Source organism: Halyomorpha halys, unplaced genomic scaffold, assembly GCF_000696795.3.
Source record: "Halyomorpha halys isolate HHAL.00 unplaced genomic scaffold, Hhal_1.1 Scaffold1169.1, whole genome shotgun sequence".
In the NCBI taxonomy this organism is placed as follows: domain Eukaryota; kingdom Metazoa; phylum Arthropoda; class Insecta; order Hemiptera; family Pentatomidae; genus Halyomorpha; species Halyomorpha halys.
The window spans coordinates 121,487-147,401 of record NW_027116596.1 but is presented as its reverse complement, the minus strand read 5'-3'; the positions used below and the strand labels follow the sequence as shown (position 1 = coordinate 147,401).

General features: G+C 30.7%; 1 protein-coding gene across 5 annotated transcripts in view; it reads right to left on the bottom strand.

Annotated features, from left to right (window-relative positions):
• Positions 1–25,256, bottom strand: part of gw (trinucleotide repeat containing adaptor protein gawky) — a 50,830-nt gene extending 25,574 nt beyond the window's left edge. For 3 of the 5 annotated variants that reach the window (XM_014433200.3, XM_067053321.1, XM_067053322.1), the window contains exons 1-7: positions 25,097–25,256; positions 22,505–22,809; positions 10,247–10,294; positions 5,560–5,679; positions 5,390–5,473; positions 3,844–3,948; positions 2,826–3,701 (exon numbers count right to left, since the gene is read on the bottom strand). In XM_014433200.3, the coding sequence (XP_014288686.1) occupies positions 2,826–3,701; positions 3,844–3,948; positions 5,390–5,473; positions 5,560–5,634 (1,140 nt within the window). In that variant the 5' untranslated portion in view covers positions 5,635–5,679; positions 10,247–10,294; positions 22,505–22,809; positions 25,097–25,256. Of the gene's footprint in view, positions 1–2,825; positions 3,702–3,843; positions 3,949–5,389; positions 5,474–5,559; positions 5,680–10,246; positions 10,295–13,776; positions 14,225–14,283; positions 14,411–22,504; positions 22,810–25,096 lie in introns of those variants that run through there. The other 2 variants (XM_014433201.3, XM_014433202.3) reach the window with 2 other exon arrangements.
• Between the last annotated feature and the right edge of the window lie 659 nt (positions 25,257–25,915).

Sequence of the window (25,915 nt, the reverse complement as noted above, 5' to 3'; positions counted from 1 at the left end):
GGTCCTGATTTTACTAACCACCACTGGACCGAACACTTGTTTTGATCGCTTAAGTTAGCTACCAATAGTGGAGTATAGAGGGCCACCTAAAGTGTGGTTCCTGGACATAAGGGAATCACAGGCTATGAGAGAGTGACTCAGCTCCCTTAAATGGAGTCAGAACTTTCTTTATATATCTCAATAGTTATCAACATAAAAAAGGCTTTATAAGGCTACAGGGTATGATAAAAAGCATCACTTAAACAATGTTCCCAACCAAGAGAGTTCATTACTTAGCATTAACCTTTGATAGAAAAATGACTTGGGACCACATATTACACAGATATATCTAACTCTAAACAATAGACTGAGGTTTTTTATATTTCCTTCTACATAACCAACCTGAAAAATAATAATACAACTAAATACTTAAATTTACTTAATAAAACCAATATAGACCTATAATTTACAAATTTATGGGATAGCTAAAAAGTATCCCATAACGATATCAGTCTTTCCAATTAAAATTATTTCTGAAAACTACTAAGTAACACATGATATGAAACTGAACAATGCTGCAAATAGCTGAACTATTCATAAAAACTGAACTTGAAAATAAAGGGCTAGTTATATGTAGCATTTGAAAAGTTTATTACCATAGAGGATAACTCTATCTTAGGAGAGGAGAGGGGAGATTCAGACTCATACCTACTACTTAAAAAAAAAATTATCACTTAGTACCATAGTTTGTATTTTATTGTATGTAGTTTACCATACAAGCTTGCAACGACAATTATCAATTCTCATGTAATTCAAGAGATAAAAACTGCCAGTCTCATTAGTTATTACAACTTTAAATAGCCTTTGTTAATCTTTATAAAGCAATATGTATACTATTTCACTTGAAGTGTTAAATAACATATTTGAATGGTATTCATTTCTTCAATAAATTGTTTCCCTAGTAGATGGAATATTTATTTTTTGAATTTTTTGACAAAAAAGACATAGCTCGACTCAAACAATTGAACTTATGTTACATCATTGGAAAGTTATATTTTTGACAAAAATACTGTCTTAATACATGGGGAAAATTGAGGAGGTGACTAGAAAAAGAGCACATAGCATAAACGAATCGTAGTTTGGATAAACATTTTTTTTTTTATATTAGTACATTAGTTATCACTAGTATTCCTTTCTATTGACCTTGTACTACTATTAGTTGAAAAGAAAACCAAACATGCAAAATACTAAAATATGTCAATTCAATGTTCAATGTAGACTTAATAAAAAAGATTTATGGGTCCTTTATATAACTGATGTACCATTTTTCTGTATAACCGTTCTGGTTTATTTCTAAGGTACAAATAGACTCAAATAATGGCTTATGAACTTCTCAGCTTTGTTAAAAAATAAAAATACAAGAAATAATAGCAAATTTTAATGATAATATAGAAAGTATATTGTTTTAAATATTCATAAATTAGCAAAAGTCATTCAAAATGTAAATACCAAAATAATATAAAAATAACTCATTTTGAAACCAAAAAGAATACTTAGTTACTATACATCTTCAGCGGCATAAAGCTTCTTAATTTTGAGACTCTAGAAATCATAAATTATGAATCCTGACCTCTGAGAGCTACAATTTTTTTTGTAACATTTCTTTAAAATGGTTAAAAATTTCTTGTCACCATTATTAAATCATTAACTACAAAAATACTATAGCAGAAACAGAAAGAATAATGACAAAAAGTTTCAGTTTTCTATATTTTCCAAAATACTGTTATAAAAACAGTCGTAACATCTGAATGGTATAAGAACCCCCAATGAAATTTTTGATAATTATCTAGAGAACATAAGAAAAAGATCAAGACACATTCCCAAGAAAGATACTATGGACCCCTGGGCCTCTTTTACAATCACTTCAATGAGGAAATCACCAAAAACAATTCATCACATTAATTAAAATTTATAATTTCTAGACTTTTTTATTCCTACTATTTCACTAGAAAAATCATAATTAATCCACCAATAAATATTAGTATTATTAGTCAATAAAATCTCTTACGGTTAAAAAATAAACTTAATTATGAATACTACTTAATTATCAGATCATTTATGATGGCTTAAAAATAAAAATTCAGGCTATTAACAATACAGTACCATTTAATCCCTTCTAAGCCACAAATCAGAATTACCAAGGCCACAAAGATAAAGAATGAACACTTACCAAAATCTATCTGGAATTAAGGAATAAAACTTATGGTATTGCTACGAAGTCTAACCTACAATCCCAATCAAAGATTTTATCCATCATTGCAGTGCCAAAAAGTATAACCTATAATCCAGCCAAAGATTTTATGCTTTACTGCACTATGATCTTAAAATTCCAACTCATTTGTCCAAATACAAAACTTGCAGACAATACTGTGACAAAATGACACAGAACTAGTAAATATAGGAAATGTTGACCATAGAAATTCATCTAAACCCACAGCAGACTACAAAAAATATTGAGATAAGGAGCTTGTAATTGTTTATCTCCTTCCCAAGATCCCATTATCCTCAACCCACATTTTGCAAACAAACTTTGTTGGTCATTAAACTACTGTACATGCAAGCAATTAGGCTTTAATTTACATTGCTCTTCCACCAAAATGATTGTCTTCCAGGGTGTATTTCAGCTATAAGAGAGAGCAGTAAAAATAATACAAGTCAGGATTTCAAAATGTTTTGGTGGGTAAAAAATTTAATATATTCCTGTTATCTATACTACTTTAACTACTTTCTTGAGAAATAATAAAGAGAAAAATTCTACTATATATTTTATGTGAATTTATACTTACACCACCCCATCCATCTTGACTATAGAGAGCTTCCCTCATTGTATTAAGTTGTTCCATTTGTTGTTTAGTAGATGTGCTTCCACTTGATGTGGGAGTTGTAGCTGTGCTAGTTGGAGGAAGGCCTTTACCAACAGCCGTTGCCCAAGTAGAACCACTTCCTACCACTTGGTTGCCAGTAGTTGAACCATTTTGTTGAGAAGATGATGTTGTAGCAGTATTTATATTGGACGTATTTGTTGCTGAAGAGGCTGGAGCAGTTGTGACAGTTGGTGTAGACACAGTTGCTACAGGTGGAGCCGTGGACTGACTAGGTGGCCCCCCTCCTGGTTGCTGCTGTGTGCTACCTCCACCTTGCTGACTGACTGAATTACGAGATCCATTATTATTGTTGCTACTACTGTTGCTGTTGTTGGTATTGTTTTGGGAACTACCCCAAGTTTGTCCAGCAGAGGCAGGAGCTGGACTTTGCCCAGCACCTGCTTGTCCTTGTCCTGAAGAACTGTTATTCCCACTAGTAGTACTAGCACTGTTCCATCCAGAACTTCCACCTTGATTTGAAGGTGGTGATCCCCAACCAGTTGTTCCCGTGGTAAGAGAACTTTCTCCTCCTCCTAACAGTTTGAAGTTACGTGGAATTCCCCACCGAGTATAATAATCACAGATTTTAAAGCTTTTAACATCTTGATCGGTATCATCGTTGGTTTTTGGAATGTTTGGCGGCAGAATTGAACTCTTGCTCGGGTAAATAAATTTATCCTTAACACTAAATGATTTATTAACACTAATAGACTTAATGCTATCTAAGCAAAGAGCACCCGTTCCATGTGTCTCTGCTAGTGGCATTTTGGAAGAACCGTCAGATTCACATTCATCAATCTGAAAATAAAATAAAAATTGAGAAACTAAGAAAAGTAATTAATAGACATTATTTTAAAAAAATTGAATCCATTTTCTTAGAGTAAATCAATCATACTTAGCAATTAAAAACTCGATAAATAAAAAAAGATAAGTTGATTACTTCTGATGAGGAAATCTTGGCGGGCGCTTGGGACGGATGGTTGGTTATCACAGTCAGGACGGGGCCATCTTCTTCTCTCACCCCAATATCTACCACCATTACGTCCTACAAAAATAATGTAATATATGTAATTGAGTAAAATAAAAAAATAATACATGTACTTAGATACTTGTTAGAGTTAGCTTTTAAGATATGATATATCTTTAAACTGACATTAGCATGTTCGTCCAGTACCTCATTACATTAATATAAGGGTTAGCTGATTATATGAAAGATTTATCAAGCAGCTCAAATCAATCCACAAGGGTGTTTTACAGAACAGTGAATTAAAAAACAGTATTAGGGAAGAGACAGAGTGGGAGCAAAAAAACATGACTTTGAATTTATTGTATAATAGGTTTAATACTCTCATTTATTACGCTTAATGGGTTTAACAACTCTTATTTACTAAGGAAAAAACGATGGGTTATCAACCCTTTAGGATTGATATATCAGTTCACAGCGAGATGAACCCCATAGTTTATGGACTGATATATTAATTCACAGGGAGATGATCCCCATGTTCTATGGACTGATATATCAGTTCACAGCAAGATGAACCCCATGGTCTATGGACTGATATATCAGTTAACAGCTCGGCAATCCATGTGCCCTATGGTCTGATTTATCAGTTCGACCAGTTTAGCATTTGAGGCCTATTCACTGATTTATCAGCTCTGTCCCTTGCAATATCTAGTGAATCTCAAGGCATATCCTAGTTTCTACCCTAGCAACTAGAGTTCATTCAAAGGCACTTGATCATTTTCTTTGTTAAGACCAAATAGTAATTCCAACTATGCAGGTTTTAAGTTCTGATGAATAAAGATTATGGGGGAACTAAAATAAAAAATTAACTTGAAAACTGTCAACAAAGTATTTGGGCCGTTGGGTTCGGCAACCGGCAGCTGGGCCCGCAAAACACTCCCACCTTTCCGTCTCTTAAGGGTTAATTATAGGAATTGTTCAGCTATTACAGCCATTGCAATAGCCTATATTTATTCTCCAAGTCAATACAAAATTTGTCATTCTTCACGAACCTTCTTATCAGCATACTCTTCTGAAACTGTAGTGTTGATCCTATCCACTCAAACGACCCTATCTCTTCTGTAATTTAACTATAATGTTTATTTGGAATTACTATTAAGATTTAAGTGAATCATAATGTTCTGTTTTCTCAAAATATGGCGAGCTATTTCTTGACCCTATAAAGGATTATGAAACTACAGCTCATGGTGGTATGTATCAAGAAATAACTATGCCTAAGACTAAATAAAAACCAACATGTTATAGATTATCATTTTGATTCTTCACATTAATTACTAGTGAATTCATAAGGAATAAGCTCATGAAATAAATTTTTAAAAAAGTCCAAAACAAAGTTTTACTACAATTGTCTACACTCAAATTTTATCAATTACTTCCTAACCTAAAATTAAATAATAAATAAAAATAATTTTATTAAGTAAGCTACATTACTAAATAAATTATCTCATGAATTATAACAAACCCTTTTCTCAGGCACTTGAAGAGTAGGACTTATGGGCTTGGGAGGTTGCGCCATACCTCTTAACAAGCTCTCAGATTTGTCCTCCTGGTAAAAAAAAAAACAATAAAAAACATGTTAAATAGATAAATTATCTGTTAAGTAAATAAGCAACAATAATTATAAAAGTGAACCTCGTCTTTATTTTGTACAAAGGCATTAGTAGTTTTAGAAGAAATCTCATTTGAACTAGAATTGTTTCGAAACATTGGCTCTCAGTACGTCTTTGGCAGGCAATATTTAAAAACCAAAGTCTGAAAAGAAAAATAACAAAAATTTAAAAAAGACCTTCAGAGCAGTAAATAAGTCATGCCATAAAATGCAAAAGAAATTGGTAAGCTAACATCAAATCCTTTAATAACCACATTTCAGTAAAATCATCATGGTTGGCCCACACATAAATTAAAATGGCAGAAAACGATAGCCAACATTAGAGTATTATGGCAAAACTAGCAGAAGTTTAATTTGAACTAAGTAATTACACAAAATAAGTGAATATCTTTTTTTATTTAACTATAGAGCCAAGAATAACATTTCTCTACAGTTACAATAAATTAATGTTTTGAGGTTAATTTTCTAGCAATTTGGTGAGGGTATATGTGCGCGTGTGTGTCATTCTCCAACATTTTGTGTGTGCGTGTGTGTTATTTTACAATATTTTGTGAGTGTCTGTGTATGTGTCATTCTCCAATTTTTGTGCTATTTCAGTTATAGTTTTTTAAAAATGGTCAACCATTTCAATGTGAATGATTTTACTTTTCTGTTAATACCCTTCTCGAGGCCAACATTTCCTTCCCACTTTAAGCTTCTGACCATTCATAGTTACCTAGTTATAAAATATATAATATTAGTTTCATCATTCCCTATCCCTGTCACAAGGGGGGTTGCATCTCACCGTTACTATGGTACCTAGTTATGAATAGCTTATTGAGAAGACTTGAGGATGCTGGGATATTCACGCAAGCCTTTGCTGATGATGGAGTAATCCTCATTAGTGGAAAGTTCGTGAGTACTATCATGGAACTTAAGGAAGTCGCATTTAATGTAGTACAGACATGGTGTACTGAAATGAAGCTTTCAGTAAACCCAACAAAGACAGAGTTGATTCTATTTACAAGGAAGCAGAAATTGGGTATATTTCAAACCCCGATTTTCTTTGGTAATCAACTTCAAAACAAACCGAAAGGTCAAATACCTCGGAATTAGTTTTGACGCAAAACTGAACTGGGGATCTCATTTGGCAGAAATTAAAAGAAAAATCAGTGCTGCCTTTTGGCAAGTAAGAAGTTGGCACTTCCTGGGGTTTTAACCTAAAGGTTATGCGTTGGATTTATACAGCAATAATAAGACCAAGAATTTTCTATGGAAGTATTGTGTGGTGGACAGTCCTGTAAAGGGCTTCCAATGTGCGAATGGCCAGTAAGATCTAAAGGATGGTGTGTATTGGCATAACTGGGGCATTTCACACAACACCTACTAAGGCATTGGAAATCCTGTTTTTCCTAGTACCACTCCACTTATTGATTAAGGGGGAAGCAGTATTAGCCTATCTAGCAATGAGAGAAAATAGACGGTGGACAGAGAAAGGAGAAGCTACTGGTCATGCGATAATAGCTAAAGTGGAGGAAAGCGAGTTACCAATACTACAATACCACTCACCACTTCTTAATAAAACACCCGCTTCAGATACTAAGATGAGTTACTTACACCTAAAGTTAGAGGATTGCGTACAGGGTTTAGTGAAAACCACAGAAGATTATCTGCCCTATTTCACTTATGGATCGAGAATGGATTCGACAGGACTAACAGGGCCAGGTGTTTACATTGAAGAATTAGGCATAGAACTAAGCTTCCCACTTGTCAAGCACACAACTGCCTTTCAGGCAGAAGTGTTAGCCATCTTGTCACCAGCTTTATGCCCTGAAGTCACTAGCTGTTAAAGGACTGGCATCACCATCTTTTCAGATAGTCTGTCTGCCCTTCAAGCCTTGGAGTCACCTCTAATTTGGTAAGAGAGTGTAAACAAGCCTTAAAATCACTAGCATGCTTAAAGAAGCTTCAGCTTGAGTGGGTCCCAGGACACAAGGGAATCACAGGTAATGAAAAAGCTGATCAGCTTGCTAGAAACGGGGCTGAGCACCCTCCTATAGGACCAGAACCATTCCTAGGCATCTCCAAAAGTCATCACAGAAAAGTACTTCTTGATTGGACATAGAAGAAAGCCGGTAAGGAGTGAAGGACTGTATAGGGCTGAGACAGGGCAAGATTCTAATAACTAAACCCTCTACTTCTAAAACTAAGTGGCTGTTAGGCCTTAACAGAAACAAACTCAGATTATTAATAGGAGTCCTGACAGGTCACTGTAGACTTAAAAGACATCTTAAGATATGTGGAGTAGTTCATGATGAAACCTGCTGCTTATTCGGACAGACCACAGAGACTGCCTTACATTACGTAGTAGATTGTGGTAGGTATGCATCATTAAGATACAGGTTATTAGCCTCTGATAGAATTAAAGGAAATGAGGCTTCCTCTATAGATTGGGAGTCCCTTTTGAATTTCATTAGAAAGACGGAAGGTTCGATATACAGGAATAAGATACATAAAGAGTCATTCCATTGGTTTGTCTTGGGGATGGCAAAAAGGACCAATAGGCCCACTTGCCAGACTTGTTCCCCCACCATTACCAGTACCAGTACCAGCTCTGTCACAAAGCCAAGGCTGAGCCATAGCAAGTCTATCTCATCAGTTTTTTTTTTTTTAAGTTTTTTAATAAACCTAAAAGGAATGGCTGCAATCTTTTCAAAACCATTTTCAGTATTGATACAAAACATAATTTGTAAATAAATGGAATTTGGTCTGGGTGTGGTCAAATTAAACTCAAATAGTAATATTTTGTACTGTTTTTATATATAAAAAACCCGGACCAAATTCCATTTATTGAGACACATGGTCAATCGGCAATCTTCCAGTACAAAACATAATTTGAATTTTAAATTGAACATATCAATTACTACAACACATTTTACCTCTGTCACACCATTTACAGTCATAGCCCGTTCATGAAATGCCCGCTGATATATCCTCACAAAGGAAATTTTGGGGCTTTAAGGTGATCAGGGAGCAGAAAATTTTACGTATGTACTTATCACTATTTTTTTGTAAAGCTCTCTTGAGTGTTAAGATCAAAAATGGTCGATTTTTTTCTCTTCAGGCAGTCATTCCTTAGCCTTGATGGAAATTTTCAGGGTGCTAGAGAGTGGAGCAATGGAAAGATAAACATTTCTTCTTCTTTCAATATTCAGTATTAGGAAACCTTAACTTGGAAAGGTGGGATTCCTGAATGGTAGTTCAGGATATTGATGATTGTGGAATTTATAAAAAGGCATTACTTATCTTCTTTCATGCCCTAAATTTTATAAATAATAGTAAATAAATTTAAAAAATAATAATGTAATTTAAAATATGTCATTAATAACACTTTTGTTTTTAATGATGCTCCATGAGCTAGAAAATGAGCTTAGAGAATAGGTGAAATAAAAAATTGATCTTTATTCTGGAATACTTTGTCCTCTAAGAATAACAAAATTGGACAATTTCAACAGCATTTGTCTGGCCACATTAAATGATGTTAAACAAAACAAACTAAATAAAACTATTACTAGAATCATTATTATATAAAACCAACATAAAATATGAACAAAACAGTATGTAGATTAATCAGTATTGAAAAATGTGGATTTGTAAACCATTACTAATATGAATATCCCCCCTCTCTGCAAACTACATTCAATTCTTATTTAATCTTACCAATGTTGTCCTCTTCTGATTCTATGGGCTATCAGGTATTAAAAGGTTTTAAGCTTTTAAGTTTTCATCTGTAATTAATTACACTGGGGTAAATTACATTAGTATTTTAAATACTTATATAAAAATTCAGGGATTGAGGCACAAGACTTTGTTGTAAGTCAACTTCTATTTCTGTGGAAGTCCCATAAAATTACAGCTTGGCCCCCTCTCCCCATGGTTAGAATAGGGTGATAGTACCCTGTAGGTAACTCCCTTTCTCCCACCTCCTCCCTATGTGCTAGAAATGACCAGGAAGGTCATTAAAAAAAAAATTATCCTAATTTTTCAAATAATACCCTGCACAGCTTAAAGAGAGCAAATACATAATAGAAGTTGTATAGATGTACAGCAACAGGTCTAAAAAATTTAAATTTTTATTGTGAGCATGTAAGATGGTTAAAATTCTTACTGTAATAAAAAGAAACTTTGGTCCAAATAAAATAATTTAGTCAGATTAGACACTGTACACTTAATTTGGGGCACCACACCACTGGGATTGGATGTTCAAAATCACTAAATATACATACATACATACATTGCTTAAATATAAATGTATATACTCATGAAATTATCAGTACCCTCTAAAGCAGAATCATGGTTATATACTTGAGAGGAAAGGAAGAAGCTAATTGAATATGCAAGTTCTACACTAGTACTTGCTTAAGTACCATCAGCTTTGGTTTCAGGAAAATATATTTAGTTCCTCCATTCTGATAGACTATTTAGATAACATTTGTGGTTTAACCTACAAAGTCCTCAAAATTTTCCAACTGTATTTAGCCATATCTAAGAAGAAACTTGACTGGTGTTATAAGTTATTGGAGGAAAAAAATTATGAACTAACATCATTAAATACTTCCACCTATTTCTTTGATTTACTTAAAGCATTATTTTAACATAACACAGCTCATCTATTCTGATTAAAGACTATATTTCATTTCATTATTTCTAAGAGCACAATATACAACTTACCTTACAGACTAATTAATTATCTTGGGCTTTTCTCATTGTGGCAGAAATCTGTAACAATTGTAATAAAAATAAATGCAACAAATCCCACAAATGAGTATAAGCATTTAATTTTTTAAAAAAACTGTTTATCTATAGTTTATTATTACTAATTTCCACGTTCTTATAATTTGAATTTAAGTTTTTAATACTTATATGCTGCTTCTTCCACACTCACAATGGTCTTACACTTATCTTACTTTCAGAAAGAATCGAGACCAGAGTTTTTAACTTTTAATATTAATTTAACATGACTACACATTTTTCCTACATTTCGATATTATTAATAAACAGTCTTAATTTTTTTTTTCTGAAATCTTAGAACACCATCATGCTCTACTGAACGATTATATGCACATAATGATTGTTTTTCGGTCCTTAGCAACTTTCTCTTTTGACATACCAGATTGAAATCCGTTAGGAAGAGGCTAACAATCTATATAATTGCTAAACAATTTGTATCACTATTCTATCCATTTTATAAAAAATTACTTAGTTAATGATCTAAAGTATTTTCTAAAGTGAAAATGAAAGTAATGTTCTAAAGTATTTTAAATACCAATGCCTTCTGTTGTCATTAACACTTAATTAATTGTAATTTCTTGAAAACTAACCAACAACAAAGCTTTTATAAGGATAGCAACTTCTTCTAGTAATCTGTTACTTTTCTTTAACAAAACTTAAATAACCATTAAACCAACATTTCATATCGACAGACAGTAAGTACCACAATGTTGGACAGAAACAATTTATTCTTACTCTAAAGACAAACTTATTCTGTTCATTTTCTGATAAAGACTTAATATTTCTGATAAAACCAAACTTAAACTCCTGTTGCGGGAATTTCAAAAATTCAAAACTTCAGCTTTTACTATTATTATTACTGCTTCAATTAAATCACAGCTGCCAACTTCCACCCGCTACACTCAGTCAAACAGGAAGAAAACAAGCCCGTCTCGAAATTTGACCTATATAAACTTGTAGCATTCTGTAAATGTGGGTTTTGTAGTCCCCCCTCCCCCACTGAGCCTTGTTTTATATAGTAGTACCTTATTTCTTTTGCTTAAATATATGCATATCAGCAAACTAATTATAAAATTGGCTAGGGCATTATTAAGCTAGGATATTATAGGGAATTAAAAGAAATGACTATAAACTTAAAACCCTCTGAAACCACATATCAATTTACAATCAGAGAACAATGACAGGAAATAACAAATAGGTGTGAAAATTAATTGTAAAATTCTTTTTAATAAAATTAATGATTTAAAAACAAATAGAATGGAAGAATATAAAATTAATTCAGTAAAGAAGAGCATTACAGTTCAAAGAATGCAACAGATTTGAAGGTGCCTTTAAAATGACAGCATTGATGTATTATCCTTTCTACTATGATCTATTGTTATAATCTGACATCAACTGATTCATATTTAGACTCCGGCCACAACTAAAAAGGATCCAGTTGGGGTTTGTTACCTGTTAAGCGAGCTTGGAGATAACCCACAAAAACAGAATATATGTTAAAAATGAAAATATGCATGTACCAACAAGTTTTTACTCTGAGTAAAACCCCAAAATAAGGAAAATTGGCTTTAGAGTTGTTGAATATAAAATTCACATATTAAGATGATAACAACTATTCTATGAAAAATAACATACAACACAGAACATTATCGACATAAGTTCACTTTCATAAAAATTAGAAAACCCACGTATTATGGGTATTGTACATATACAATGAATGAATAACATTATTAAATCGCATTTTCATAACGGAATCTAAAATAAATTTTCTTTTTCTCTGGTTTTAAATTAACAATAAATGGTCAAGAAATAGAATAATTAACATCAAATACTATCAAGACTCAAGATTAGAGTCAATACTAGCTAAAAATGAATATGAATAAGAGAAAATTATATATTTCAATAAAGTTATTGAAAACTGACCAGAACATAGTTCACCATATAAGATGATAAATGATTCATTAACACAAGAATAACTATAAGCAATCCAACAGGTTCCACAATAAGAAAGCAGAGATAATGTTTATTAAATAAACCGTTAAATAAAATGATGATAAAATAATAATCACTTGAATATAAAATAAGAATGGCTAGATTTAAGGCTTTTAGTTGACATTACTTTAGGTATAGGTCAGTATAGGTTAAAACATTTAATATATACAATCCTATCAAAACTGACAATCTTAACTATACATTCCTAATATGTTATATCTGATGTCCAGCAACTGCTAATATCCTAACCAAAACTGCTACTCACTTAATCAATTAAATAGAAACAGTGAAGTTTTTGTTTGATATGGTCTTATCACTAAGACAAATAAAACTGATAATCTAAAAGATACATTTCTAATATATTATATCTGAAGTACAGCAACTGTTCATATCCTAACCGTAAATCCTAGTCACTTAATCAATTAAATAGGAGCTATGAAGTTTTTGTTTGATATGATCCTATCACCAAAACTTAGAAGGATACACTGCCAAATGAGGAAAATTATTAAATAAACTTAAAAACATGATTAATAACATAGATGTTGGCTAACAAGAAACCCACTGAAAAAAAACTTAACTTAAGAATAGATCCAAACCATGATTATAAATGGGTAGAAATAAAATTTAAAGCTATAATTGAGGTTCAATATGATAACTAAATACATTCTGGGAATTCAAATACATAAGGATTTTACCAAAGCAGTCCATCTGGCTTCCTGAGCATCGAGCATCAAAATTAAACTAACATCTCTAATAAGGATTATATAAATGAAACATTTACTCACACTAATCTATTAGAAAAAGTATAAAAAATACACCAAATACTCTGCTCATTAGCAATAGACAAAGATAAACCAAATCACTTAGTAAATAACTAAGCTCATTAAAAAATAAATAATAACATAAGCATGACCTAATTATCGAAGAGAAATTAATAAGACAAATGAAATGGCCGAAAAATAGCATAAATACTTGAGTATGAACAAATATTAAAGAAAAAAAAATATACCACAGAACTATGTAAAAACAAATATTTTTAGGGAGGGCTTGAGAAATACAACAGATGCATTGCCCAACACTCAAGTGAACAACAAATAAGACTATACATTTAATAATACATAAAACAGTTACAATAGCAAACAGAAAAAATAAATAAAACAATAAATATGAAAAACTAATTTATTAAAAATAATAAACTTTAAAAATAAAAAAAACAAAAAAACAATGCAAACTAATATCTGTAAAATTCTTAAGATATTTTTAACGCAAACCAACTATTATCACACCACAGCGATAAACAATACTAGGACAAACATTTAACAAGCACAGGATCTTATTTATTCCTCTGATAGAGTAACGGTCACATCGAAGTATAGTCCAAGCCAAAACGGCGACTATAATAATACCAAGTGGACACCACTAAAATGGTAACTCATTTTTTGAAAACTGAAGAAAATAATGTGAATAAAAACACTCACACTTAGAGCAGGCAATGGCCGAACGAGGAAGCCAAATCGGAGTTGTCGCACATCTCGTGGGACATCGGCCCTTACACTGCTCCGCTGTGCTAGGCACTGAGCCCACTCCCTCTCCCCCACGCAAAACGGTAAATTCCTTTCATTGGATTACCTCAACAATCATTACGGTAATGTTAAAAAAAAAAATAACTATTTTCTATGCCAAAATATTTCACTGGTTTATTTTGAGCATAATCAATTTCATATTAAATAAGTCTCAAAGAGGCTCCTTGACAGTTCATATTGATCCCGGCGAGACGTAATAACTGAGCTCGGCAATTCCACTCACTGTGTTTACACCACTCACTACCCGGAGAAAATTGGACGAATAGTTTATTGCTGAAATGAGAATTTGTGTAGTATATATAAATTGGATTTAATCGAAAAATAGGTGGGTGAAAAAATACGAGATGAATTTAAAGATTGTCATAAAATTACTTTTAAAATGTAAACTTTCCAAATACATACAGGCTAAGTCCTACTTTAAATAGGCGTTAAATCTGTTTTCTTCATTTTTAATTGAGTATTACTTCCTGAGTAGAAATTTTGCAATATGGTATTGCGACTTCATTCTTCTTTGACTTACAAGAGACAACTGTTAAAAAAAACCGTGGTTAGTAAAATTAGATACTAAATAATTTGAGGAGAAAATATCCTCTGGTCAGTTGCATTCAACCAGCGTTAAAAATAAAATATTACAGAGTAAAATACAAATTTTTACATGGCTCAAGGAAATTTGTCTTAATATTACAGGAGGTAAATAAAATATTCAGCCAGGGAAAAAGGGAGGGGAGAGATATGGCAACAGGGTATTTTATCTCCTTCCCCTCTCCTCGCCCTCAACAGGGTACACATCCCTCCCACCGACGCGGTCACTAACTCTCCAACTCCATTTTATATTTCAACATCCACACAACCATATCCAGGCAGATTCACTAACTTCATCCAAAATGGCACTCCTATCACTAAAATTACGACCAAGCAGTATTCAAAACAAAATTAAATCTTACGACAAACTTATTTTATGTATTATTGATAAAGAAAATAAAAGGGAATCACATTTACAATCGAGATTATATTAATACACGGTTGTAAAGTTTAAAATTTAAATCAAAGGACTTCCTAAGTAACACTTTCTAATAACAATAATTTGCTTTGATCAATTTTGTTAATAATAAATGCCTCTTAATATTATTATTTTTTAAATAACCTCAAAAGTAGATATTAATGAAATGCAAATTTAATAAAATCATATCAAGATTCCAAAATACTCATAGCAAACAGGGCCACTTATTTGTAATACCTGAAAACTGCAATAATCTGACATATAGACTAGGCATTAAATGGTCCAGACCTTGTTGAGTTACCTATTACCCTCATTTATAGGGCATAATGTCCTCAGCTTCACAAGATCCACTTTGAGAATTGTGTTCTGATGAGATGGATAAACACACAAATATCTTTTTCACTAACCATCTTTAGGAAGAAGCTTCCCACAAATACTTTGTAACAACAATTTCCTAATAATAATAAAAACAATACAGGCTAACTAATTTTCAAATATACAATGGGATCTAAGACTTTTTAATAGGAAATATGAACATCAACATTTATGTATCATTTATCTCAACATCTGCAGATTTCATTTCCTAAAATCTCAATAATAAAAAGTTATCACTTCAAGCGGTGAAAATTCAAATCTACTTATTGGTAGGCATAGTACCTTCACTATTGTGCCACACAGGAGTACCTTTAGTTATTGTTTAAAAATGTAAAATTGAGGAGTGAAGAAAAATTGCCTGAACATACAGTTATAATTTTATTTTTTTATAGAATCCTCATGTAATAACTACCTAAATCAGTTAGTGAATTGGAACAAACAGATCAGATCAAAAGAAAATTTTTAAAATGTCTTACCCAGGGGGTTGGACATGATAAGATTGTGAAAAAACGTTCTTTTTTAATTTTTTATTTCTAAAATAAATTACTTAAATATAACCTGCATAGTAGAACAAATGTATAGGAATAGTTCTCATTTTTTCCTGACTGGTGCTCACATTAGAGGTATGAATAATGTTATTATTCATTATTATTACATTATGTAAGAATAATACAGAAGATGCAATGTAGCTGAAGACATTAGGGGATGAAGATGTTAAATGAGGAAAATTAGATTTTAATAAACTTAGACTGGAAAATAGGAATAATTTTAGACTTCTCTAAAGTACCACAATTCAAAATTTAGAAAAATTAAACAAGGGTCTATTTTGGAAGGAGTATTCAATATTTTTTTATTTTCTTGAAATGCCACATTCATCCACTCATGTCTTCAATTAATATATTAGCTTTTCATCATTACTTAAAAAATGAAAGTTGTAATTATAATTGCATTAATGTATATTGGTCAATAAAAACAACCATTTGTACAATAATATTTTTTAATGATTTAAAAAAACAAAAATATCAATATTAACTTCTTTTTTTTTTAACTTTGGTACCTCCTCATTTAAGGTAACTAAGCAGCATTCACTTCTAATAACAATAAAAACCTCATAAAAAACAGAGCCCACAAGTACTTTCAAATATGCTAGTTTAACCAAAATCTTTATTTAATTCTGCCTGAATTATCTGAGTAATTATACCACTGCCCCATAAATTATCAATGGTTTCCGTGCAAAGAAAAATCAAATTTATTGTATTCCATCTATTCTTAATTTTATGGGGTTCTTTTTTGATTATGATGTATTTTTTTAAGAAACTTGCCTTTCTTATAATTTTTTTATTTAATAAAAAAACATAGCGTTAACATTGTGGGGTGAGATAAAAATCTTCAAAACATCTCCCCTTTTTGTTATCACTTATATATTTAAAAGTCATAATAACTAAAATGATATATATCCAGAAGTAATATGACATTTTAAAACTCTCTATCACCTTCTGATTATTTATTCTTTTGGAGCCCAGTAAACTTGCCTACAAACATTATATTAAAATTATTGAAACGGAAAAGTTAATTTTTAAAAAGGGGATCAACTAGCCAAAATGTTATTGCGTTTATTGGTACCTACAGTAGTGAATAATCACCTCTCAAGGAGGGCCCATAATGAGAGGTTCACTGATTTTAACTAAATGTTTTTGGGGTGATTCTACGACCTAAAAAATAGGACAGGTGTTCTGGTGTTCATTGCAATGGGCTCTAGAAGCTGATAAAAAAAAAAAAATACATATATATATATATATATATATGTTATAAAAATAGGTCTTTATTTCATAATTATTTACTCTTTTATTATACTTCTATAAATAACACATAGATAGGTTGTTTTTCTTAAAGGAAAATGAGAAAAATAGGATTTTTTATGTATAAAACAAATTCATGGTAGTTTTCAGCATCGTAATACAAACCTTAAATACCACTTTTCAAAGAAATTATGCTATAAAGTTAAGGCAAGAAAAAAAAAGTATCATTATAAAGATAACTATTATATTTTGGCCTTATCTCAAAAACTTTTTAAATTTGTAACTAGGTGTGTAAATAGTGAATTATGATTAAATTACTTGTAAATTATTTATTAAAATTCAATGTACAATTGTTGTAAAAAAAATTTTTGATTGTACATTACTTTTATTTCAGAACATTAGAATTGGATAATAGGCCAAAAGTCCACAACGTTGTTCAAATGTGAAAGAAAAATAAAAAGGGCTACTTTTTCTTAAAAAAAATAATGACAATAAAGTAAAGTTAAATTTAAAAAAGGAACTTAACAGCATATTCAAAATATAATATCAAACTATGCATAGTGTACAACTATCAACTAACGTTTATCTCAAGACTAAACCTCTTACCATCTGTCTAATTTTCTAGCAATGCCTTTAACTGCTATTTGCATAATTAAGTGAATATACAAAAATCTTGCATGGAAAAAAAATAAATAAAACATGTATTGAATTTATTATGATTTTTGTTCAACTTTTTTTTTTTTCATATTCTATGATTTATTATTTCTCTTATGTCAAAATTAAAACAAAATCTTTAGTTCCTCCTTTCTCCAGGAAAGCCAGACACATAATATAGGATCACATATTCTAAATTCATGATCAAAACTGGATTGGTACAAAATATAATATAATATAATATAATAGATCCTGCACTCAAATGTCATGAATGGAGTACCACTGGATTCAGTTTTTCAGGGAGCTCCAGCAAATTGCACATTCAGTTCCCACTTTTGTACAACTTTAATAAAAGAAATTTAAAAATAATGGTTTCAAAATACTAATGGTATAAGTTGGTGGATTGGAACAGCTTAAAAAGATATCCTCAAGAACATTAAGACCAGATCCTATGTTATAAAGACCTAGAAATAACCTTTTTGAGATACAGGACAAAGATCTGCATAGGCACAGCCAGTAAGACATAGAATCGAGACGGAGCAAGCCAAATTTAAAGGGTTATGATGCAAAAACCAAGATCCAGTTGTTCACATGGAACGTACCAGAACATCTGTTTTAAAGTATATATGTATATATAGTTGACCGTAAAAATTGATATATAGGAAGATGGTCAGGGTTGCAGTCAATGGAGAAACAAAATTAGTTTACAACTATTTATTTTCCGACGTTTCGCACCACTTTGTAGGGCTTTATCAGGGCTAAAAAGATAGAAAATGATACAATGATAAGAATAAAAATACAAAGATAAAATACAATGATAAGAATAAAAATAAGTAACAATGGCAAGAGTAAAATTTTTATAAAAATACATAAAATATACAGTTAAAAAATACAGGAGATGTACATAAAACAAAAACGGGGAGGGGAAAAAAAAAAGTAATTTATTATTACTTATTTATGTATAATTATTATTTTTTCATGACCTTTATTTAATCTCTAATTTTTTTTTCCCCCTTCCCCGTATTGTTTTTGTTTTATGTGCATCTCCTGTATTTTTTAACTGTATATTTTACGTATTTTTATAAAAAATTTTACTCTTGCCATTGTTATTTATTTTTATTCTTATCACTGTATCTTATCTTTGTATTTTTATTCTTATCATTGTATCATTTTGTATCTTTTTAGCCCTGATGAAGCCCTACAAAGTGGGGCGAAACGTCATAGTGCCGCCCACTGCCAGAGTACACTTATATGTTACAAATAGGGTATCATTGAGTTCATAATTTCAAGGAGGTCTAGCGAATCAAACTATTAATTTTTGTTTTGGTATCCCAAACAACCAGTTGATTAAAAAATGTTAAGATAAAGCTCCGCCCCAGGGGTCACATCACATCTTTAAACAATGAGTACAAACCCATTCAAGGGCTTATTTGAGATAAAGACCTTTCAACTAAGCTATTTTCCACGACTAAGTCATACCAGATTATGAAAAATGTCTCTAGTCCGAGTAATTCACATGGAGTTTTTAAGACTTTATTTTTTATAAAACTCAAGGCCTTTAACCAAAGCAGAATCATTATTGTTGCAGACGAAAATATGAGAAATTTTGTTCTAGAGAATTTTATATTGGCGGATACTGTATGAACCATACTGTTCATAGTTAAATCATCAGGTTCTAATTGAATGTTCAAGTTTTATTAATAATGAATGAGCTATGTGCATTTACTTTCCTGAGAGGTATTGCAAAGCAAAGAGATATGGTAAAATTTTTCATCTAAATCTTTTCAGTAGGTTATATTCAATTTTTTAAACTCTTTTCCAATAATTTTAAGTAAGTGTGCTGAGGTTAGTATATGCAGCCATATGATTGTGAACATAAAAATAATAATGAAATTTTATCAACATAATACCCAAAGACCATTTCTTTTACAATGCATTGGAATTAAATAGAACTCTGTGCTTTTGTACATATTGGCATTCACACTCTGTTCATGAGCGACTTAAATAAATGACCAGTCTTACATTTTGCAATTAAGCCCACCCATGCACATGTTTACTAGCCTCAGTTTGTATTTCAACTGGTTCTTCAAGGCCGAATGATGCTAACAATGTCACTTTTTGAAAACACTTCTTTTAATATATTAAATTGTTTATTATGCCATGGACTCCAACAACATTCTACATCTTTTTCAAGTAGTTCTTTTAGAGAAGAAATGATTTCAGATAAGATGCCTTAAAAAACTAACCATGCCCAGTAATTGCTGCAACTCTTTTACAAGATTGAGGCATATAATGTCATTACAGAGTCAGGATTAAGTATGTTTATTACACCTTTAATAAATCCTAAACAGTTAACATCCTAGACAAAGTACTGCACTTTAGCGGGACTAAATTTTATATTATATTTTTAGGCAACTCTCATTACCTCAAAAACTACTGAATGTAGTTATTTCTTTAATTTGACAACAGACAGTAAGCCATAAAGACGAAAGATTACATCTGGGATATGTTCAAAAAAATTATATGTTACTTTCTGATTTAATTCAAATAAAATGTAAAGGCTGAAGAGTGCATGTTTGTACCAAATAGTGTGTAATACGCATAAAGCTTGATTCTTCACCAAGAGCAAAAAATAACTTTTTGGACAGTTCCATGTACATTTCTTCATAGAAAGGAATTTCATAATAATTTCTGATAAGGTATTTGTTCAATTGCTGTGGATCGCTGCAAAGGCGCAAAGATGAACCCAGTTTTTCCACGATGACTTAATTACTTACCCACTCATCTTGATTAACCACTCTCTGAGTGTGGCTTACATAATCAGTTGATTTTCTAAGTTGCATAATACCATCTTCAACTTATTCTTAATTTTAAAGGGCACCTTTCTTTATTATCTCTCCGTGTTTTATTTAGCGATTTTCGTTTTTATTTTATGGTAATTTAAATTTTCTTTATGGATAAAAATCTCCTGTTTTGTTTATTTTGCTGTAATGGTGTTGTCAGATATCACAGAGCAGGTAGTTGATCTAGGAGAAAAATTTCAGTTTAGAGAGAGGTAGATTGACCACACCCCTACTGGTTAGACTAACCGTGGCAAAAGGCATTTTTTTTTCTTAAAGTGAAAAAATTTGTTTTTCATTATTATGTAATAAAATATGTGGCAAAAGGAGCATTTAAGAAACTTTTGGTTTTGATACTTAAGATAATTTTATAAGATCCTTACCTTCTCCACTGATACGTGTAACATTAAGTTATGAAAATTCATTGTACTCAGTGTAACATTAGTTATGAAAGTTCGTTGTACTTTAACAAATAAAAAACTTGAACACTACCATAGTTTCATTTTTTCCAGGGAAGTAGTAGACTTCTAAATCATTAAGGATTGATAGAACAGTTTTCTTTTCTTTACCTGCGGTCTGAATTGAAGGATAGTTTCAGTGCCTCAGGTCCCTTCAAACTCTTAAACCTTACAACCTAAACAGCATTTGTTTTTCTACAATTTCAGTAACCAACATATGGACATTTATTTTCTCTTAGAAAACCATTTAGTTTTCTACAATATTTTCAGACAACACTTTAGGCATTCCGGTTTTTTAACTCCATTTGGCGACCGGTTCAACTGCTTCACAAAATGTTGAAAGAAATTCCCTTTGTATATACATATAAGTTCTCAAAACTTTATTTGAATACCAATTGCAACATGTTTTATATTTTATTATGGATTATAGATAGTAAAGAGAAGAGATACTAAGGAATAAGCAATATTTCGTAAGTAGGTAATATACACTAGATTATATATCAACAACATAATACAGGGGGTAGAGAGGAGTTACCAAACAGTACTGTAGAGACACTTCTTTTTTATTGTAGTCCCTCTACAGACTGTTCCAAAGTAGGTAGCATTGTCACAAAGTAACCACAACCAACAGTACAATCTATAAATTATGTGAAATATAAAGTAAAAACAAACCTCTTTAGTCTGATATGCCATCATTAAAGAAAACAGCGATATCTAATATAATTTAGAATATGAAAACACAGATCAGTAAACCAACTTTTTTTTATAAAAAAAAATTGCTTGGTACAAATTAATTATTTAAAACAGAATTTATTATATTTATTGAGTTTTGTCTTATTTTGACAAAAGTCCTTCATTTTGTAAATTATACTTGTTAAGTCTGCTCTTAAGTGCCACTCTTATCACAGGATACCTACCATATATAATTGTATAGATTTTTAGGTTATTGTAAACAAATGGGCAACTAAATAAATGTGTTAAATCTTATTGTATACTAACATTACATCATGCAAATAATTACAGTTATGCTGAACCACTAATTCATAAAAATCTGCAAATTGCATTGTTTTTACAAAAATGTCTAAAGACCACTTTGCATTAGAATTTAATCACAGAAAACTGTAATTTTTGGAATATTCAAGCATTGAAATTGCAGTGTTGTAATCACTAAAAACCTATTTTAGTCCCTTTTGTCCTTTCAAAAGTAAAGGATTTATATGCACTAATAAATATATTATTTACAGTATATTGGAAATTATTAAATATAAATAATTTCTATTACAGAATACAATAATTTGACCACAAGTTTGACAAAGAAAATAGAAAATTATTTCAAGTGGTTTAAAAAGTTGAACTCAGCAGCAAAATAAAATTTTAAATTGATAAACATAAATATATGAATGGAAGACAAATTCGTTGGTGTTTTAAAGGTGTAAAAAATACTTTTATATAAAGATTTTGTTAAAAAATATATACAGAATTATTTAAAACACTTACTTTTTAAGAAATGTTTTGCAGCACTTTGTCTCTTCTGCCAAGTTTCACTTCAAATTATAAATGATAGATAAATGTACAGTTTGAGCTGTTTTTCGACATTATTGGAATGAGGGTGTTCCACAGCCAATGTCACTTGGTAAGTTTAAGAGGAAAGAATGCTAGATGAAAGGTCTGCTCAATGTTGGTATGCAAAATTGGATGTAAGGGGAAAATCAAGCTTGAATAAGACTTCACAAAAGTTCGTTAATACTATCAGTCAAGATCAAACAAATACTTATCTTTTAGGAAATGGGAAAACAAAAAACCTGAAAAAGAAAAACAATTTAATAGCCACTATTTTTAAACATAGAATACTAAATATAGCAATATCGTTCATTGATAACAAGGAATTTATCTTAGACTCATTATAATGCTGTAAATAATTAATTAAAAATAATCTGGTAAAAATAGTAACCATTTTGAATAAATTTAAGGAACACTTTCATAGTATTTTTAATACAATAAACAATAAAAATATTTATATTTTCCTACCATCTATACTGTCTCTCCATCCACCTACAGGAATGAAGAAACAGTAATAGATAAACCCAGGAGGAAGTAAAAATAGCATTCAAAAAATTGATTAGAAAAAAAAATACATAATAAGATAGAATAAAATTTTAAAATTAAAAATTAAGGCCTTAAATAAAAATGAAAATAATATACAAATTAATTTATTTTGTGAAATGACAACCATTCATATCCTCAAGTCATCCCAGCAAAGAATCAAAACAAATCTCATAAAAATTCAAGAAGTAGTGATCTTTTTTTTAATACTAATTTAACTTCTTTAGCAGTCAAATAAAGTAGACAATTTCTTTCATAAGACGAACCTATGCTGGGAATAGAATTGAATATTGACAGACAACTAGAAGCAAAAGAATAAGAAGGAATTTCACATTGCCATGCAGTAAAGAGGAATAGATTAAGATGATGATAAAGAAAAAAAATGTTTTAACTTGTGCAAAGTTTCTAAAAGCCATTGGAGTACTAGTTCAGGTGCATGTAGTATATGAGGTAACATTGACTCACTACTTGTAAAATAACTTTAATTTTCCATACAGGCTTAAAAAACATATTAATCATTTTAAGGAGGTACTAGTTATAAACTAAATATATTGCTCCATGATGTAGTGATATAAACAAGCAAAACTGAATGTAAATAAAAATAACAAAACAATCTTTCACTAAAACAGTAAAAAAAAAAAAAAAGACAAAACATAACACAAGGAAAAACACATATGGAGGTCCATTCCTATCTAAATAATTAAATTAAAACAAATTTAATCAAGCACAGATGCAACCAGTGAGGAAATACAGCTCGGCCTAGTACTAGGAAAACAAAAATAAATCCTAACAGTGTTGAAATGTAATAAAAATGAATGAAATACAAAACGAAGGGAACTAATGAAGTTCAAAGACAAGGAAAAATTAAGTTTGTAGGATTCAAACCTACAAGATTTGGTTTGTTAATAATATGGAAAGTTAGGAAGCTTGCACATCTAGAGCCAAATCGGAAAACATCAGCAAATAAAACAACAATGCAATTCAAACTAATAATAAACATGAAAGTCTACTCCACATGGTATATGCACTAATCTTGTATTTTTATTATATTGTTTACATCATCATTGGCCACAAAGATCCATTTCATATAGATTGATAGCAGGATTCTGGATATTTTTTGTTTACAAAGCACTGGAAAGACTTTTAAAAGTAAGATAGTTTTCTAATTTCAGGTCCATCATAAATTCCTGTGAAATCTTTGGTATCCTTTCTTCTTTATCATTGTATAAATGAATCTATGATTTCCCATCAAAAGGTTGAAATTATTCTTTCTTGATTAATTTTGTTCTGTTTTCTTTAAATTGATTAGTTACTCATTATTATTTGCAAGATTATGCAAATAAATATTCGTCAAAGGTGTAGGGTACAGAATTTGATTTAGTTAATAACGGTTTTTGTAGCACTAGCCTCGCCAATTGATAAATGCACACTACAAGGGATCTTTCATTTTGACTATCTTAGTAACTTTATAATGTGGTATAAGTACATAACCATAAGTATACAAACTAATAAGTACAATTAATAAAAGTTTTGATTCATAAATGGTCAAAGTACTGACCACTATTAGTTTCTAAGTTTTTGGAACATCTAAATTGGTTCTATTAGTACTCAATAAAATCACTATAAGCCCCAAAACAAGCTTGCTTTCACTATAATCCGAAAATAATGACCACTCCCTGTGGGGTGCATTGGGAACTAATGGGTTAAAATTAGAAGTACAATTAAATTTGCAAACTTACAATACATTAACACCAATATTAACAATAGATAATGATAAAAAAGATAAACAAAGAATTTGGTTATAATCTAACAGAAGATTAATATATGAAACTGGGACCTTATTAAAAGTTGAAATTATATAAAATGATTACATGTACAAATAAATGGCAGAATAAACATAAGTAACAAATTCAGTGATGTTAAAACTAATACCAGATGAATCTATACTTCATTAGAAAATAATATCCAGCAATAAGGAAAACTCACCATATATATCAACAGTTTTAATCACACACAGAACTCTTATTTAATATCAAAACACTAATGTTGTTTGTTTTGTTTTTTGTTTTTATCTGTCATTAAGCGTAACACACTTCCAATATCTTCTAGCACGCCATTACTTTCTAGTTGATTTAATTAGACGACAGAGTGCACTGATATAAAAATCCATTGCCAACCCTGCATAAATATTTTTTAATTATTAACTTTCTGGTATTAACAATGATAATGAAAATTATCAGGAAATACTGATTTAAAATGGAACTCTGAACGTTACCTCCGTTATAGGTGGAGTATTCGTAATTTTACTACTATAAGAAAATACATAATCCTCTGATTACTATTTGGAAATAAAACATTTAGATTTAAAAAAAAAAAATTATTTTTTATTTTTCAATATACTGTGAAGCGAATACTTTGGGCCAAAAAAGTTTGTTTTCTGTTTTTTCCCCGGAAATTCGTGTCCAAGCGTTTCTTGATGTGCTAAAAACTAATTTGAGCTTTGATTCACTCCAAAAAAATGTTTACTGCACTTCGATAGGTCAGTCTGTCCAAATTGTTTCAATATCGTACTCATATTTAAAAACAGTGAGGTTATAAAAGGACTATTCATATTTCATATATTATATATACGTCAACAACATGGATAAATAAATTGTCTCAAAGGGGGGGGCAACTAAATTGGATCAGCATTAACGATAATTCAGCGAATTTGAAAAAATCCCTGATATCTCCAGTGAGAAAAAAGTTATGACCAAGTTAAACGTTGTTGGCACGTATATTAAGAAAGTATATAATTTTCCACAG